The following is a 17,137-nucleotide window of genomic DNA, read 5'->3' on the forward strand; positions in this document are numbered from 1 at the left end:
GCAGACAGGGAAGTTGGCCCCTTTCTTCAGAAGTAGACCAAAGAGTACCGGCGTGCTGGCCATTCACTTCCCAGGCATTACACAGTCAGCAGGAGGGTTCGGGAATTTGCAAGAGCTGTCATTGTCCTGTATGAAAAAAATGTACATTGAAATTCTTCAGATACTTTTACAGCTATTAGCCATTTAAAACTGTTTAATATAAGTGCTTTATTTCAGAGAGCAAGAAAAGCAGATTCTGGCAATTTTGCCCTTGATATCTCTTCTGCCTGTGTCACACTTTAGTCAAAATTTACATAATAATGGATAGGGAAGTGTTGTGGCACACGAACCAGTGCATATTAGTTCTTAGCCGCTTTCCCAAAAGGCTTGAAAATGCAGCAGATTTAATCTAGGTCAAAAAAAAAAAAAAGGGGGGGGGAAAAAAACCCACTTCCATTTTGTAGGCAGAGGATATTATTATAGAGAGCATTTGTATTCACAAGGGTATGGGAATGACAGAGTGCGACTCCTCCAAAAGAGCTCCCTGGTGCAGCTGAAGGCTGACAGCAAACTAGGACTTGTGGCCAATTAACAGAAAGGCCGTCATAACTTGGAAGGCATGGAGAGAAAAAATTGAGCTCCATGGGATCATTTTTCACTGGCCATTTACAGGGCTGTTACCGGCCTGGAGTATTTGTGCTTTAATGCAATAGGGGCTGTTTGGGGCACACCAGGGCTCGTGCATTGCCACTTTGGATGTTAGCACCAGGAGGAAAAATAGAGCCCAGGGTGGAATTTGGCACGTCCTGGTTGTGAATCCTGCTTGCATATGAGCCCCTGCCTACATTCAGCTAATGTATTAATATTAGAAGTGGCATTGCTATAATATGTGCTGTCATTAGAGTGGCAATGCGATTTCCTGGCTGGTGACAGGACTGGTAATACGGTTTCCATCAGGGTGCCAATTATATCAAACTATTAGCAAACCTGAGCTAATTGGGAGGCGGCATTGTTAGAGGTTGATTTCTGCCGTATATGGCAATTCTATCAGGGATTTCTTTGGGAGTGGATCATTGCCATCATAGTCTTGAGCGACTCTATATACAGTAGAACAAGAGGGTGGTGCAGTTAGGAATCAAAAGGCATCCCTGCCTTAGACACCTTCTTTTTCTGTTCAGCACAATTATAGGGATGGTTGGATTTTTATTTCTGGAAATGTTTTTTGCTTCCCTTTGTCATGATTTTCTATTTGTTATTCAGGCTATTCATGTTTTAATCTGGTTTTGCATGAAGTCACCCAACCAAAATCTCTAAGACTTGAAACACCTCTCCTCATGGTGTTGCCCGTGCAGACTAGCTAACTGCACTAAAATCTGTAATGAAGAAGAAATGGCAGACAAGGCTCCCATTGCACTGCACCAAATGTAATGGATGTGAAAAAGCTTGTTGCTGAACCACACACCTGAACTCCTGAAGCAGCAGGTCTTTTTGCAGGGGCTTTCATGGAAGAGAATTTTTGATGTCTTCATTGGCGCTTGGCAAATGACAGTGTAGGTCATGGCGGGTTTGGTTGCAAATCACATTGCTCGGGAAGGTGTTTGTGATTTACAGAGCACGTATTTCAGCTTTCAGGTGAAATGCATGAGACCCTTTTAAGAGGCAGCTCTGCTGAATTTCAGTGTAGCATTTAAATTTTGGTAGGGGAAGAATGAATGTCGAAATCAGGAGATGAACGTTTGGAGGGGGAAAAAAAGAGAAGGAAAAAGAAATCCTCCTTAACTTAAACTAGCTTGAAATGTGCGGGGTTGACAAGAAGCTACTGTCCCCATTGAGATTCTAAGCTTGTATGAAGCCAGCACCTGTTCTGCTTGCAAATGCACACACAAAAGTTAGCTTCATTCACAGAAAGAAAGAAACATAGCAGGACTTCACTCATTTAGCCTCCCAGGGCCTTCAGTCCCTTGATCTGTCAGCCCCTTAGAATTCAAACACAGCCTTTAAAGGAATTTTCAATTCACAACATGATGACTTTGTTGATGTCCTGAATGTGAATGTATTTTGAATTGAATTAGTCTGCCAGGATTCTATTACTTGCTAAAAGAATACAGAGTTCAATCATCAGATAATCATTATAGCTGTTTTGAAGTGTTTATTTTATTAGTCTAGAAGGTAAAGCAAATTTCATACTTTTAAGTTGTTGCAGGCTTTGCAGGCACACTGATAAGCTCTTGTATTTCTATACCCTATGGTTAGGGTTCAGATACTGGCAGCAGGTGATAATATGCACAACGCAGGAGAGATCTAAACTGACAAATTTTGACAGTTGAAAACTACAGAAACTCGTAAATCAGACCAGCGAACGCGAGGTTTAGGGTGGGGTTTTTTTCCTCCTATATCTTTTCCCTTTTAATTCCCAAATTTTCAGAACACTTTTTTCAAGCAAATCAAAACCTCAGAGTGTCTTGTAGAACAACGTGGTTTAATTCCTGTTCAGATCTAAGGGTTATTTTCTCCTATTGATGCACATGTGTAATTCCTGGTAATTTTAACCTAGGAATCAGATATTCAGTTTAGGGAGCTGTAAGAGACTTTTTTCGCACCCGAAGCAAGATGGAGGATGCCGTATCCATTCAAGCATGAAATCCTGGCTGAGAGATTAAGCCTCTTACACAGATCCCAGTGCCGTTAGCTGCCAGCAAGGACTGTGTAAGCCCCATCTCCGAGTGGAGGAGAGCTTCCTTTTGTTAGTTGTTCAGAATTAGGAATGTAAACAGCTCTCACGGAGTAATTAGTCTGTGTTTGGATTGGGAAAGTGATAAAAATAATGACATGATGGAGCTCCCAGTCATGTGGCTGTATCTGAGCCGAGCAAAGCTGTGTCTGCTCTGCTGGGTGGATGCAAGGGGTTCACGGGTGGCTAATATGGGTCATAGAGCAGAAGCAGCATGGAAGGAGAAGTCCTATAGCAGGTCACTAACGGCTCTTTGGAAAGATCCTTTTGCTCATAGGAGGAACGGCATTATTTGAAGTTTCATGATGCAAACTCTGCCGTTTGTTGTCATTCCAACAATGTGCACAAGCATCCTCCAGAAACCCAGGTTTGTTGTCAGTAGATATTCGTGGGTATCGTGGCGTGAGTCTTCACCGTTTGCCCATCTTCTTAATGGTCGCTTTAGTGAAGCTGTAGCTGCATGATCCATGTGTAATCCGCTGCTGCCATCTTTGACAGTTACTCAGGTAACGTGGTTTCTAGCCATACACAGGGCTGCTTGCCCCTGGCCGTGTCTTGCTAAACAGGTTTCTGTGGAAATTAAATAAATAAAATCCCCACCACTGCTGCTAATTGGTGCCTTTGGCAGCCTGAGCAGGGGCTTGTGAATTGAATGTGTCATGGAGAATTGAATGTGTCAACTCCCTCCCAGTGGCTGGGACCTTGAGGTCTTTTTCTGGCACTAAATTTCCTTTGAAAAAAAGAAAAGGAAAAAAAAAAAAGAAAAAACAAGCTGACATAAGAGATCTCTTCCTTTTTTTTTTTTTTTTTTTGAACAAGGTGTTGAAGTTGAGCATTGTAGTGTACACACTGCGGTGTTTTCTCGTCAGATGCTTTGAGAAGTAGGGCTCATTTCTGCCTTTGTTTCTCAGGCATCCCATTTGTTGCTATTAGACACTGTGCAGCACAGGGTGGCAGGTTTTACTCAGTCTGTTCAAGCATCTGGCAGAATAGCCATGAAGTTGTTGCTGATGTCCTTAAGGGACTGTGAGGATCTGCATGATTCATTCAGTCTTTTTTCTAGGTACAAAGAAGAAATGTCTTACGCTGTAGTAAATGCGGTTCCAAGTAGAGCACAACCCAGCTCACCAAAACACAGGAGATGTGCTGCATCGGAGGCACTGACTGGCAGCACAAGCTCCAGTTCCTTTGGTCATGTAGATACTAACCCACATGCAGTTAAACTAAGCTGTATTTCAGGCTGTTGGGGATCAGCAGAACCATGTCCACAACCCGATTCACCTTTGAAGTTTCCTTGAACTGGGAGGGGAGAAGTTTATCACTGCCAGGCTTTGAGTTATTTGGATGTCAGAAAAGTTTAGTTGTGGTTCAAGCTGCTGTCAAGTTTGTTGGTGATGAAGCCAAGATTATGTGTGCAGGAGGATGGAGAAAGGAGGGTCGGGTTTTTCTTTTCTCACAGTAGGGAACATACTTTTTCTTTTCCAGTGATGTCACTGATTTGTCTTTGGCAATATTGCATTTTCCTTGGGAAAATGGAGAGATGAAAATTGTTTGCTAGTTGTCTTTCAGCAGCATCCAGCTACCAGTCTTAAAGCACATATTAGCCCTGTCCTCTTACACAGGCATCTTCCCTTCCAGTATTTCTGCAGAAAGGACTGAATTTGGTACTTTTTTCTCTGAGATGTAGTACTGGGCCTAAGAGATTATACACTGAGCGCGTCTTCAAAGCCGACCCATGGGGGCTGCAGTGGTTTGTGTCACTTGGCAGCAGGCACCTTTGGGGAGTCTATAGGCTGAGCTATAAGTGTTTCCTTTGGGCCTTCTGCACTTTTGCCTTTTCTGTTCTTCTGTGTTGTATGATTTTCTTTTTTTAGTCCATCCCTGACCTCTTTAGCAGATAGCTTCAGAATCAGGTGTCCACAGCTGGTGCCAATACTCTCCTCAAACCACAGCAAACTATCTCTAGCTTTGCTGTGGGTTTTGTTTGGGCTTGTTTTTGTAGGAAGATACAAGCAAAGTGAGTCCAGAGAAAGATTTTATCCATGTGTTTTTTCATATTTGTTGGTCTGTGAGCTTAGAAGTCTCCGTTTTTGTCAGGGTCCAGTGACCTGCCTGGAACATCTGCGTGTTTCCCATTAAGCTACTGTTTCCTCCCATCCCTCATTCACAGAGACATTTTCCCCTTCTGTGCTATTACTTCCCAAAAATTACTAGTTAAAGGGTATTTCACAGCGTATTCATCTTTCAAGTGCAGCTCTTTCAGGTAGTGCCAAGAATGATAAACCAGTAGATTTCAAACATCTTATTGGAATAAACCCACAGATCTGGAATATAAAATGAACCCTTTGGACCCGTGGTAGAGGACATCACAATTGCAAAGTCATGACTATCGCCTGATATCTTCCCCCCTGAATCCTCTCTCCTGGTTAAAAATCTTTATGTTAAAAAGCTAATAAGCCAAATGAAGAAACAATAGAAGGAAGACTGACTTTGGAGCCGGCTGGCAGGATAGAAAATATGACGCTATTAAATGTCCTAAACTCGGATTTATTTCCCATTTTCATTCCAGAGTAAAATAATTCAAATTTGCAGACTTTTCCAGTGGAATAGGAGATTTAGAAACACAGGAAGCACGAACCGTAACAGGCTGTGGCTGTCTGTAATGCTTGTCCCTGCCAAACAGCATTCAGCTCACTGAAATAATTATTAAACCATCTCTATTGTAAACTGTGAAATTTTAAGGAACCTGTTGGCGGTATGAAAACTGTTTCTCTCAGCATTACCTGCCTGCCTGTGTATTGTATTGCATCCAAGTGCTTTTCTGCATTACGGATAAACTCACTGTATTCCAGCTGGGAATACATGATTACTTTTGCTTGTTATAAAGGTAACGGTCGTCACTGCCCTGGCTGCAAAGCCGGAGGGACTCTTCACAGTGCAATGCACAGCTTGAGCCAAACAAGAGGCAATGTAGGGGTATTCTGGATTCAGCCCTTCCTTCCGAAGTGTGGTATAGGCCACCTCCACACCGTTACTTAAAATGTTTGCTTGCTATCTGTGCTTTCTCCTGGGCCTCCTGTGCTATTCTGGGGATGCTGCGAGGTTGAACACAAGCAGGCACATCAGGTGAGATGTGATGTTTCACCTTAGTCAACATTAGGGAGCTGATGCAGCATCTTTGCTCATTGCCCAGAGGACAGATAATTTTGTCTGGGTTATACTTAGAGGGAACACCAAGGTTTGAGAGTCAGGGATTCTTCTGTCAAAACTCTTTGATTTTGAATTTCTCTGGAGTTGTAACAAATCTCTGTCTGTGATTAAGAGAATAGCCTTGTTTTCTGGTTCATCAGTAAAATCTGCGTCATTTTGTTTGATATGAAGCAGGTTTTTACTTCAGTAGTCACTTCTGCCTCCCAACTAGCATTACCCAGCATGTTTTTCCTCTCTGCACCCCCATCTGTAGCCACATTGCTCTGTAAGTGTTTTGGGGTCTCTTCTTAATGTGACATGGCTCCAAAGCATGGTCCGTGGGACAAGGGCTGCATTCAGCTCCACTGTATTTCCTCTATGGACAGAGTTGCGACTCCAAGGGTGGTCATACGTCACTGATCTGCTGTGCTGGGTGGGAAATATTTAAGCATGAATTTTCCTTATGTCTATATACCTGCAGTCTTGGGTTTATGTATACAAGTGTGTGAGAGGTGCTTTTTAAGTGGTTTCCCTCCCCGTGCCCCAAAGTAAAGTTGAAGTCATAAACCGGGATACTGTGTTAAGCATCATACATGCAACATGGATGCAAGGTCCCCCTGTAGTAAGCTCTCTGCACATGCCATGTGCATGCCTAGAAACAGATTTCATTGCTGTGGGACATTACAGATTGCGGCAAGTCAGATCCTGGTCCTTGCTTCTTAGTCTCATGCCTGTCATATTCTGGCTCTTCCCTGAGAATCTACTTGTGAGCCCTGTCCTGCCCTGGGGCTGGTGTTGATCTGCCTGGATTGTATGTCCTGTGGGAAGAATAACTTTAAATGTTTGCAGTGGAGAAAGTGGCAGCAACGTGTGTTTGGTCCCACAGACAACCTGGTTGGACCATGCTGCCAAAGGGAAAACTGTAGGATTAAGGCAACTGAAACTGTCCTAAGACAGATGCAGGGTGAGCAGAGCTTCACTTAACGCTGTCAAACATCAGCAGCCTCCACTACCCCACCAGTGGTGAATTCTCCTGTAGCTTATTTTTCACTCTGTAACTGAGATGAGTGTCCTACCTGTTTTCACATAGAGGGAGCAAACTATAGCTCTTATATATAAGGCTCCATAAATAACGTCCTGCTTTAACCTGATTTTCTGCCTGGGATGCAACAATGAATTCCTGCTGCTTGAGCTTGCCCTGTTGCTTATATTCAAAATATAATGGGGAGCCTTCAGAAAAAATAGAACCTTATTTATACTGTATAAAGCCAATTGGATTTTGGTTAACAATTTCTAAGTGATTACAGTTCACTAACAATGTAGGTGTGCTATAGATGCAATGCACAGGGGGTGGCATTTTATTTTAAACCATAAAAGCTTTCTTTTATTCATGTCATTCAAGCAGACTCATGATAATTCGCATTTCCAGCTTTCATAATGTGTTTTTCAACCGCTGTTTATTGTCCCTCCCTATTGTACTCTCACAAATCATACTCACTAATTTCTGAAAGCTTTTCATTTCTCTCTATAGGTTGTTGTTTCGTAACATTTTATACAAGAAAAGCTGCTCTTGAGGCACAGAATGCACTGCACAATATTAAAACTTTACCTGGGGTGAGTACATTTACTTTTGATTCTAATTATTTTATTGCCAGCAAAAAACAGCGCTTTTGCTTAAGATGCTGCTTGGTGCCCTACATGACCTTGATCTCTTCAAGGGAGGGTGGCTAACCTGATGGTCTCTCCTGTAACAGTGCCAGTCCTGTAGCAATGGCATCATCTCAAAAGGCAGTTGCTCTTCTGTAGAAAGTCCCTAGGCTGGAAACAGTGCTGATTCCTGCTGACTCGAGGCAGTTACTGAAACACAGTGTGCATTCAATTCTTTCTTTATTTAAGGGGGAGGAAGAGGGGGAAAAAAACATATGGCAGGAAAACACTGCACTGCTGGGGCTTCTCATCTGACAAGGGAGAGAAGAGGAAAAGACAAAATACAGCCAACTTTGTTAAATGCAGCCGTTATCCACATGGTTTCTAAACAACCTGACTGTGTTGGTGTGACGGCTGCACATCAGGGTACCCTAAAGAGTGGCACCACGTAGCTTCTTGCAGTGTCATCCTGTTTTCTGTCCCCACCTCTCCTCAGCAACCTGTTCTCACTGACACCTCACACCAGTGGTTGAAACAACTGTGTTGTACAGACTGTAGCTTGTGTTATCCTACAGATGTAAGTTACAGGCTAAAAAGAAGTATATCACTGGTAATTGCATGATGGAACTCTGAAATGTTCTTGTTCTGATGTATTTGTTTCTTTTACTGAACATAGTCAAATACTTTGGGAATGGGAAAGGAAAAATATGAAGGATGGGGAATATCCCCTCTTGAGGTAGGGGAGGTGTTCAACGGTATGGTTGGAGCATGTGGTTAAGGCCACAAAAATAAATGCATATATACAGCACTGCATAAATAAATAGAACATTGGCTGGACTGACAGTTATATGACCAATATCTCCCTTAGTTCCTATGTGCTGTATGTGCAATTGGGCACTATGTGTTTGAAAAATTCACACCTGGCCAGCTCACCTTATGCAGCTCCTGTTAGAAAAGCCACCTCATCTGTCATGAAAATGACCAAGGTAGACAAGTATGTTGGATAGATACCCATGAGTCCTGCTAATTCACCAAGGTAAAATGGGAGTCATTCACTAGTGAAAATGCTGGAAGAGGCAGTAGGAATTCTGCAGAGATAGGCCAGCAACAAACAAATGAAAGAAAAATTGTGGCACTTCAGATTGAAGCGATGTTTTCCAGCAACTGCCCCTTGCAAAGGTCAGTGCTGAGATCTTACAAGCAGCAGGCTCATCTTTTGAGGGTATAGAGGGTGGATGTGCCATCCTCAGAGAGAAAGGAATGCTCTGAGGGGCAATTCTCTTTGAGACCCCTTCAGAGCTCAGGTTGAATCTTCTGGCTCTGTAACCGCAGTTGTTGGTTCCCATCCCCACTGCCAGAAAGTGCTGAGCCCTTCGATGAATGTTCTCTAACCCGGTTCAGCTAGTATTACACTTACTTAACCCAACTGGTTGTGTAATTGCTGTCCAAACTGCTTTGAATCAAATGGCCGTGCTGAGTGGCTGGGTAGAATGAACACTTAAGTGGAAGTGGTCCTAGGCTGCTGGAGCCAGCATCCCTGGGTCCAGGTAGGGTATGGGACCCTACCCTGCAGCTCTACCACATCACTCCCCTTGGAAGCAGAGAGGGTCCTTTTGTTTGCTCTGCTCTTCCCTGAGGCCTTCGAGCTGGTTGCTGTGTTTTGGGTGATCTCAGTAATCCCAGTGGGCGATTCAGAGAGGCAGACTCCTTCCCTGGCTTCCTCGTATGTCCCTAGCTCTTTGTCACTTAAAACTTACTTTTGCAGGCTGCGGTTTTCTATCCTGACTGTGAGGTTACAAACTTATCCTTTAAGGAAATAGGAAAATTACATTCCCATGTCTCTGGGGCCTGGGCTTTAAAAATATTCCTGATACTGCCAGAGATGTGAAGATTTTCCTTTAAGATAAGTTGTTATACCTCCTTCTTAAAGGGACACTTCTAATAAAGAGAAGCAACTCAAATACAGATTCATTGCTTCCCTTCGAGAATGATTCAGCACATACTATGTGACAGATTCTATATTCCTGTATTTTGCATGTGCTGTATGCTGCATTCAGTGTATATGGTGATACTGCTATGCTGCATCTGTGTGTTCCCAAAATAACTTAATTTCAGCACACTTTAAAGTTGCGGCACATGTGCTGCAAACATTTCAATTCATACAGGATTCTCCTGGTATGAAGTTTAGCAATTTCCATGTTGTTAGCCCTTGCCTGCTAAGCAGCTTTCACTGAGAGAGCAGGAATCAGCAGTGGATATATCCATGTGTGAAACAGTCTCAGAGCAAATGGAGGCAATCTTCTGGCAGAGTTACAACAAGGGATGAATTTGGGTCAGGTTCATTTGGGCATCCAGTGTCAGCCTGCAAGATACGGTATGTAGGAGGTTCTATAATAAGGTGTCTGCTGGATACAAAAGAATCCCTGCCTTCCACTTTTACTATAATACCACCATGCGTCAGATAAGAGGCATCCTTAATTAGCCCAGGAAGAAAATCCAAGACAAAGGCAGGTGATTTATTACTGCAAGGTAAGGAATGATGGCAGAGGCGGAAGCAGGGGGCTGCAGGGGTGCTGCAGTGGTTGAAACTCACCTGCATTTTACCTGCACACATGTATAACCCACACTGCTGCAGTAGCATGGAGGAAAATACATCTGTGTTCATTAAATCATACAGGCCAGATTATTTTGTCTCTTAGTATCGTTATTTCTTGAATGCAGACTTGCTTCACATGGCTTGGTAAGCAGGTTTTGGATCAGCGCTGGTGAAGCCAAAAAAGTGAGAGTTTAGTGTGAAATTTATCCCCCTTCCGATACTGCACATCTCGTTTAATTTAGGTAGGTATTTAATCAAAGCCTGCAGTGTTCTGTTTCTACATCTACTTTTTTGCATGGGCCTCATCCTTAATGGAGATATAAAAACACGAGTGCTTTATCTGCTCTTTTGAGCTGGACCCTTTTAGTGGACATGAAGAAAATAAGACCAGACATAAATGATTAATACAGAACCTTGGAAGAAAATATTGCAGGGTGCCTTGCTGTTTGATTACAAGCCTTGGAATTAGTCAACATTTCCATAATTCTAAACCAATATACACCTGTTTTCCCACTGTGATGTGAAGGCACAACTTAATTTAACAGAAACCCCGCTGTGCTAAATCTCTCATTAAATACCAAGCTAGTTCTGTAATTTAAAGTTGCAGCACCACTATTTTAACTGAATTGCCTTTGTATTATAAAATTAATAAGAAGTTAATGATGCACTTTGCTGTATTCGCTCAGATATGTGTTTTTTTCACAGCAACAACAACAAAAAAGAAAGATAAAGAAGAAAAACATGTCACCAGCTGACATCTCAAGGCTTTTCTGGTTTTAATCATTTTCCTGAGGATAAAATTCATTTAAAAGATTTTTTTTTTTACACTTTTAAAAACTTTCAGCATAAGTAGGATCAAACATTGTCTTTTTCCTCATGATTAGTATAATCTCTCTGTTAGTCATAATATTCCTTGTCATACAATGAAGCTTTTATCTTTCCCCCAAAATGTATTTAGATGTCGCTTGTTATGGTAGGATTGCTGCTAGGCAGAGAAGATACACAGTGTTTGAGAAATACAGGCATATTGATATATATATAATACTTATCAACGCAGTAGGGACAGTTCTGTTTGCTTGGTGCTGGCATCACAAGTAGCTTTTATGTCTTGTAAATGAACAACATGAATTTCCAGATGTGTCTTTTCAGATACAGCATGCAAGCACATAGCTCATAACCTAACTCATAGGGATGTGGTTTGTATTATTCAACTTCCAGTCAGGTTTTCTTTGAATGTTTGTTTGGATTTTGTTTTAAAAGGCTGAAGGGAGAAAAGGGAAAACCTCAAATTGAATGTAATAATGATCTTAGAAATGTGCTTCTTTGGGATGAGATATAGAACTGAGGCCTTTAACTAGTCTCATCTTCATTAAGGATCTCATGGCTTTGTTAGTGGTGTTTAACTTCTATTCCCTAAACAAAATAATCCAATAAATTCCACCCATCTAAATGTATTCTGTACCTTCACTTAGAGGTAATAATCTTAGTTCCCCTGTGCTCTAATTTGCTGCTTAGTGAAAATTGGCTTCTGTATAGCGGGCAAATCTCGAAGAGCTCTATGCAGGGACTGCTTTAGCTGCCTTCATGGCACTGGCACTTTTTGTTTGTTCTAGTTTTAACATGCATTAGTTTAAAACCAGAATGTGCTCTGTTTTTCTAACTAATGAATAGTTCTTGTAGGATTTCCTGGCAAGAGTTAAGTGCAGATAGGTTACACAAGAGCACTATACGTTGGTTGGATTCTTGGAAACAAATAGACACATAAATGCATCTTTAATTTCAAGCAGAAGCTGTTTGAAGTCTGGAATCGATGGGAACCTATTTGTGAAATCTACACCTAAAATCTGCCTCTTTGGAGTCTTTGTTCTGCATTTGAAGTTAGATTGATCTGACATGGCAGCAATTATTTGTTGCCTATATGTATATTTTTGCATATATCCTCATAGCTAAGATTGTCACAAAAAAATAATTTACAGCCCACACTGTTTAAGCCTTAGCATTCGTATGCTTTCAATGGATTAATGGTTTAAGCGGTTCTTATTTCAAGTAGGATATACATATTCCAAGTAGCAGCAAACCCTTTGTATTGAAGTTCTGGCACGAAATTAGAACATTAGTTGTATTAATCAATTTAATTAAGAGTTTAACAATGGAGAAATGCAGTTTTGAGAAAGCTCTTAAAACTTTTAACAGCAAGGAGGAGTTTGTAAGATCCATCTTGCAAAACACTCATGGTTTCCTTTATGCCAGATGTTGTCGAGGGAAAGGTTTTTCAGTTTTTACATTATAAGAATTACTGCTGGTTTCACCGAATGTCGTTTACGTGATAGGGAAACAGGACTGTCTTAGAGGATATTTTTCCTTAAGTATCCTGTGCTGGCTGGAAGGAAAGTTCAGGGTCCATTTAGGCGTGTAGAATATGAAAAACTGAGTTTTAAAGAGGAACTTGGATCAAAGGAGGGCCACAGAACTGATCAGGGGGATGAAGCTCTCTCCTATGGAGTCAGGCTGAGAGAGTTGGGGTTGTTCAGCCTGGAGAAGAGAAGGCGCCAGGGAGACCTCATTATGGCATTTCAGTGCTTAAAAGGGGCCTATAAGAAAGATGGGAAGAGACTTTTTTGGCAGGGCCTTTTGCAACAGGACAAGGAGTGGTGGTTTTAAACTAAATGAGGGGAGATTCAGGCTGGATATGAGGAAAAATGCTTTACAATGAGGGTGGTAAAATCCTGGCACAGGTTGCCCAGAGAGGTGGTGGATGCACCATCCCTGGAGACATTCAGGCCCAGGCTGGGTGTGGTTCTGAGCAATGTGATCTAGTTAGAGATCAGGTTGGACTAGATGAGCTTTGAAGGTCCCTTCCAACGCAAACCATTCTATGATTCTACTATCATTCTTCTCTTTTGGTACCCATTCACAGCAGGGTTTGTTCTGCCCTACACCAAGCTGACAGTCATCATCATGATGCCAGTCTGCTTTGGGGCTCCCCCTTGGCTCCACAGACCACCTCAGGCTTCACGTTGAGTGTAAAACACAGCAGGTCTTGCTATGTGCCTTAGTGTTGTTATCACATGTATCACAAGGAGGCACAATGGCCCCTCGGGGGTATGGGGCTTAAGGGGTTGTAACATGGGAGAGAAATCTCAGCACTGTGCTGAATCGGTTTAGCAGGTTATTTAACCTTCAGAATAATCTGTTTCAAAATGCAGGCATCCATGACAACTTCCTATGAATCCACATTCACTTTCTTATAAAATACTGTTTGAACAAGGAGCAAAGAAGCAAATACATTTCTGATTTTCACTTTACATCTTGAGCTCATTTCTAATTAATATCCCGGTACACTCCTTTCTGGAGTAACATTTTAATATCCAGTTCCCTTCTCTGCTTTAGGCCTTATGAGTTGTCAGTACTGTATGAACATTATGTAAAAATTACCTGTAATAAAGAGGTAATCATCCAATATGACTTGAATAATAGCCTGAATATGATATATCAGTGACTTTGAGAGATTTTGACAAACAGAAAGGGAATTCAAAGAGCAATTAAGTTAGTTAAGGGATTGCAGTGATTGATTTATGATGACAAATTAAACTAATTCAGTACCCATATAGCATGGCCAAATGCTGTTTAATGAAGGATCTGAAAAGTCTAGAACTGCTTAAAGGATAAAAATAACCAGATGGGAAAGTGGAGGATTCCCAGGGAGCGCCTATTCCTAGGAATTGAGCTACAAGGCATTGAATGATGTTGAGAAAGTGAATCTGGCCCATTTCTTTCTTGAAAATATTATGCAAATGGAACCACTTAATGATACATATTCCAGCTCTGAAGTGGGTTTTTATTATGCAAATACACCTCTGCCACCTCAATACAAGTTGCAATAACTTTGCCACTTAAATGAAAAATCAATATTTGCACTAAATTCAGGTACCTTAGTAGAAAGGTTGGGTTTGCACCTACCATTGTGTGAAACACAGAACAGATCACCAACTGATCAACTGGAAAAAGTGACTTAGGAGCCCAGTGAAATCCCTGTAAGTAGCAGAGCTTGCAGCTTAATGGTGGAATGATGGTTGTGCAGGCGTAGGGAGAGGGGAATATTGACAGTGAAAATAACTTCTCTAAATTGAATTCAGTTAATAATTATATTGTCCCTTTTTCTCAATGAAGAAGGGGGGCAGATTCACCTTCCTGTACAGCCTGACCATTAGGATAGCTTTCTGGCATGCAGGAGAATGCAGTTCATGTCCTCTCTGGCTTGTTTGTTATAAGGATTTAATTTAAATTGACCTTACAGAGCCTTCACCACTGGACTTAGTTGAGATTGGAGGTCACTGTTTCTCCTCTTGAAGCTGTTCCACTGTGTATGAAAATACTAAACTCTCATGGGGTTGAAAGAAATCAAGCAGAAGCACTTGGTTGCCTAGTGCTGAGGGCAGTGACTCAAGAATTGTGCTATCAGGATATGAGTCCGTGCTCTAATAAGTATTTTTATTATTTGGTAAAGCTTGAAATGTTTGGAAGATGCTCTCTAAGAATAGGGAAGTACAGGAAGATCTATTGACCTGGAACACTGGGAGAAGGAGGCTAAGCATCGATCTGCCTTACTCAGGGGAGGATGATGCTGCAGCCTAACCCCTGGAATATGTCAGGAGGATGCAGAGCTGCATGGGGTATGGACATCAGTGAGCTGTTTCAGATCCCAGATGCTCATATCAGACTGTTGCTTTTCCCTGGTGTAGCAGATCTGCTGAAAAGCCAAGAGCACATTAGCCCAGCTGCAAATGCAGTTAGATGCACACTGGACTTTTTAGATAGCTCTTTTGGAGTAGTTCAGGATACATTTTTTGCAGTATAGTAATATTGGGATGGAAACTAAGTAATGCAAAATACAGGCTTAACCACAGAAAAATTCTCTAGTGTGAAGCCCATCCCCAAAAGGCCAAACTGTTCTGGTGTGTGACTTCTGATTTCCATAACTCTGGACAGTTGAGGTCATCACTTTGCAAAGTGCCTCCAGAATTTAACATCCAACTTAGAACATCTTACTCAGCGAGGCTGGAGGATCTGTTCACAGGATATCACTTTCAAGCTGGGTACCCAGAAATCACTGACTGGAGAACCATTTGCTGTGTGCTTCAGAATGGAAAATGGAACACAATTGAGAGGCCATCGCTGGAGTACTCTAGGGTATTGCAAAGCTCACCAAGATTTAGGTGGGATGCTTAGCTAAGGATAATAGCCCAGGCACTCCCTTAAGCAGCTATTTATCCTGCTGCTGGTGTTAGCTGTTTTCTGCTATCTGGAACAGAAAGTACAGGTGCTTCAGTCAGCCTCATTAGCACCATGACACAAGCTATTAAAATTGTCTTTGTAATGAAAAACTAGTTCAGGGAGCCTTCCTAGCTGCCTGACTATTCCTACAATAGTGAAATTAGAAAGGCAAATCATAAACCATGTTGCAGGCATCAGGAAGCAACATCATTAGAGATGCCCTTGGATGCCATTTACTTGCCTCAACAGCGTTGTTTGGCGCCCATGGGTTTGAGTTATGTTATTACCGAAGAGGCTGGGCTTCATGGCGCGTTTATAGCAGAGAAATTGTTTGTTCAGCAGTCTTCTGCCATTGTGTCCAGCCCTATCAGCTGTGCTGTTTCTTTCAAAGACTTCTATTGCGTGGTCTGTGGCTCTGTGCATTGCTATCGAAGGGATGCAGTGATGCCTCATTTAGTGTTTGTACTCCTGTGGTGGTGCAGGAAGCTGAGGAATCCCTAGCTAGCTTTCTTCCATCTCAACCAGGTAATGAACCACGCTGTTGAGATGCACCATGCTGTTGTATGTGACAACATATGTGATGAGAGAGAAAACCTAAGTCCTGACTTGTTTGTGGTCATTAGAAACCCCATAATATGTCCTGGAAAACCAGGTGAAACTGGGTGGCTTAATTGAGCCTCCTGCTCTAGGAGCGCACTTTGGCAATTATATTCTGCCTAATTAAAAATACTCTTTGCAGACCCAGAGAGATAATTGATTTTTTTGCTCTTTGTCCAGAAGAAATTATCGTCTTCATCAGCTTAGTTGGAGGAGCCGCTTTGTCTGCTCTTCCCCTGTGGTATGCAGGGCGATCCTTTCTCCTCTTACCAGTGGGGTCACTGGGGCTGCTAGAAATACTTTGGATTCATTTGGGTGCAGGTACCTCTCTGGGGTACAAATGTATTCAACTGATTGTCGTGGTAGACATCCAAAACCTGTAGGGACACTAAAACGGGCTCTGAATTCCCAACCTGAAAAGTTAAAGAAGACCCCTGATTGCAGAGCTTGTATTTCATGCTGTTAGTGTATGGAGCAAGTAATCAGCACCCTCTGAAACAGAGAGCAAATATCATTAAAGTGTTATATACCTTTTAATGGGAAAAGCAGTACCAGAATGGGCAAAGCTAATGTTTGTCTTACTTTTGGACTGGCCCATCTTTTCACTTGCAGCTTTGCTGAAATCAGTAATGGCTTTGCTCCCAGAATGTAACCTGAGTATCTCCAGGAGCGGAGAGAAGCAGTCACTGAAAAACATGCCACCATAACTCCATTAGCGAAAGCCCATTTCTATTGCCTTGTGCCAGGGAAGTTAAAAAAGCAAAATCTGAAAAAAAAAAAAAAAAAAAAACCACCATTGAACTAAACAGAGTTTTAAGCAGTGGTAAACAAAATGTAGTTCCTTTGTGGTTGATTTTTATCCAGCTGCAGCCAAATATCAAAGCGATATCAAAGGAAAGCTACCCATTAATTAATTCAGGCTGGCTTCACAAAGCAAGCTGGAGCTTTTGCTGATATCTGATTCTGACAACTTCCTAATCTTCACAAGTTGTCATTAAGAGTGGCATTAAAGCAGTCTGCAGTCAATCCCAGCGCTAGCCCATTGTAGCTCAGAGATGGGCTATCTCCCGTCGCAGGAGGAGGGGGGGGATGCACAAGCAGGGGTTAGAATAAGCAACTTTGCT

General features: G+C 42.0%; 1 protein-coding gene across 7 annotated transcripts in view; it reads left to right on the forward strand.

Annotated features, from left to right (window-relative positions):
• CELF2 (CUGBP Elav-like family member 2) overlaps positions 1 to 17,137 on the forward strand; it is a 393,255-nt gene that overhangs the window by 286,811 nt on the left and 89,307 nt on the right. For all 7 annotated transcript variants that reach the window (XM_065666773.1, XM_065666599.1, XM_065666687.1 and 4 more), the window contains one exon: positions 7,431 to 7,513. In XM_065666773.1, the coding sequence (XP_065522845.1) occupies positions 7,431 to 7,513 (83 nt within the window). The remainder of the gene's footprint in view (positions 1 to 7,430; positions 7,514 to 17,137) is intronic.

Source organism: Lathamus discolor, chromosome 1 (assembly GCF_037157495.1).
Source record: "Lathamus discolor isolate bLatDis1 chromosome 1, bLatDis1.hap1, whole genome shotgun sequence".
NCBI lineage: Eukaryota > Metazoa > Chordata > Aves > Psittaciformes > Psittacidae > Lathamus > Lathamus discolor.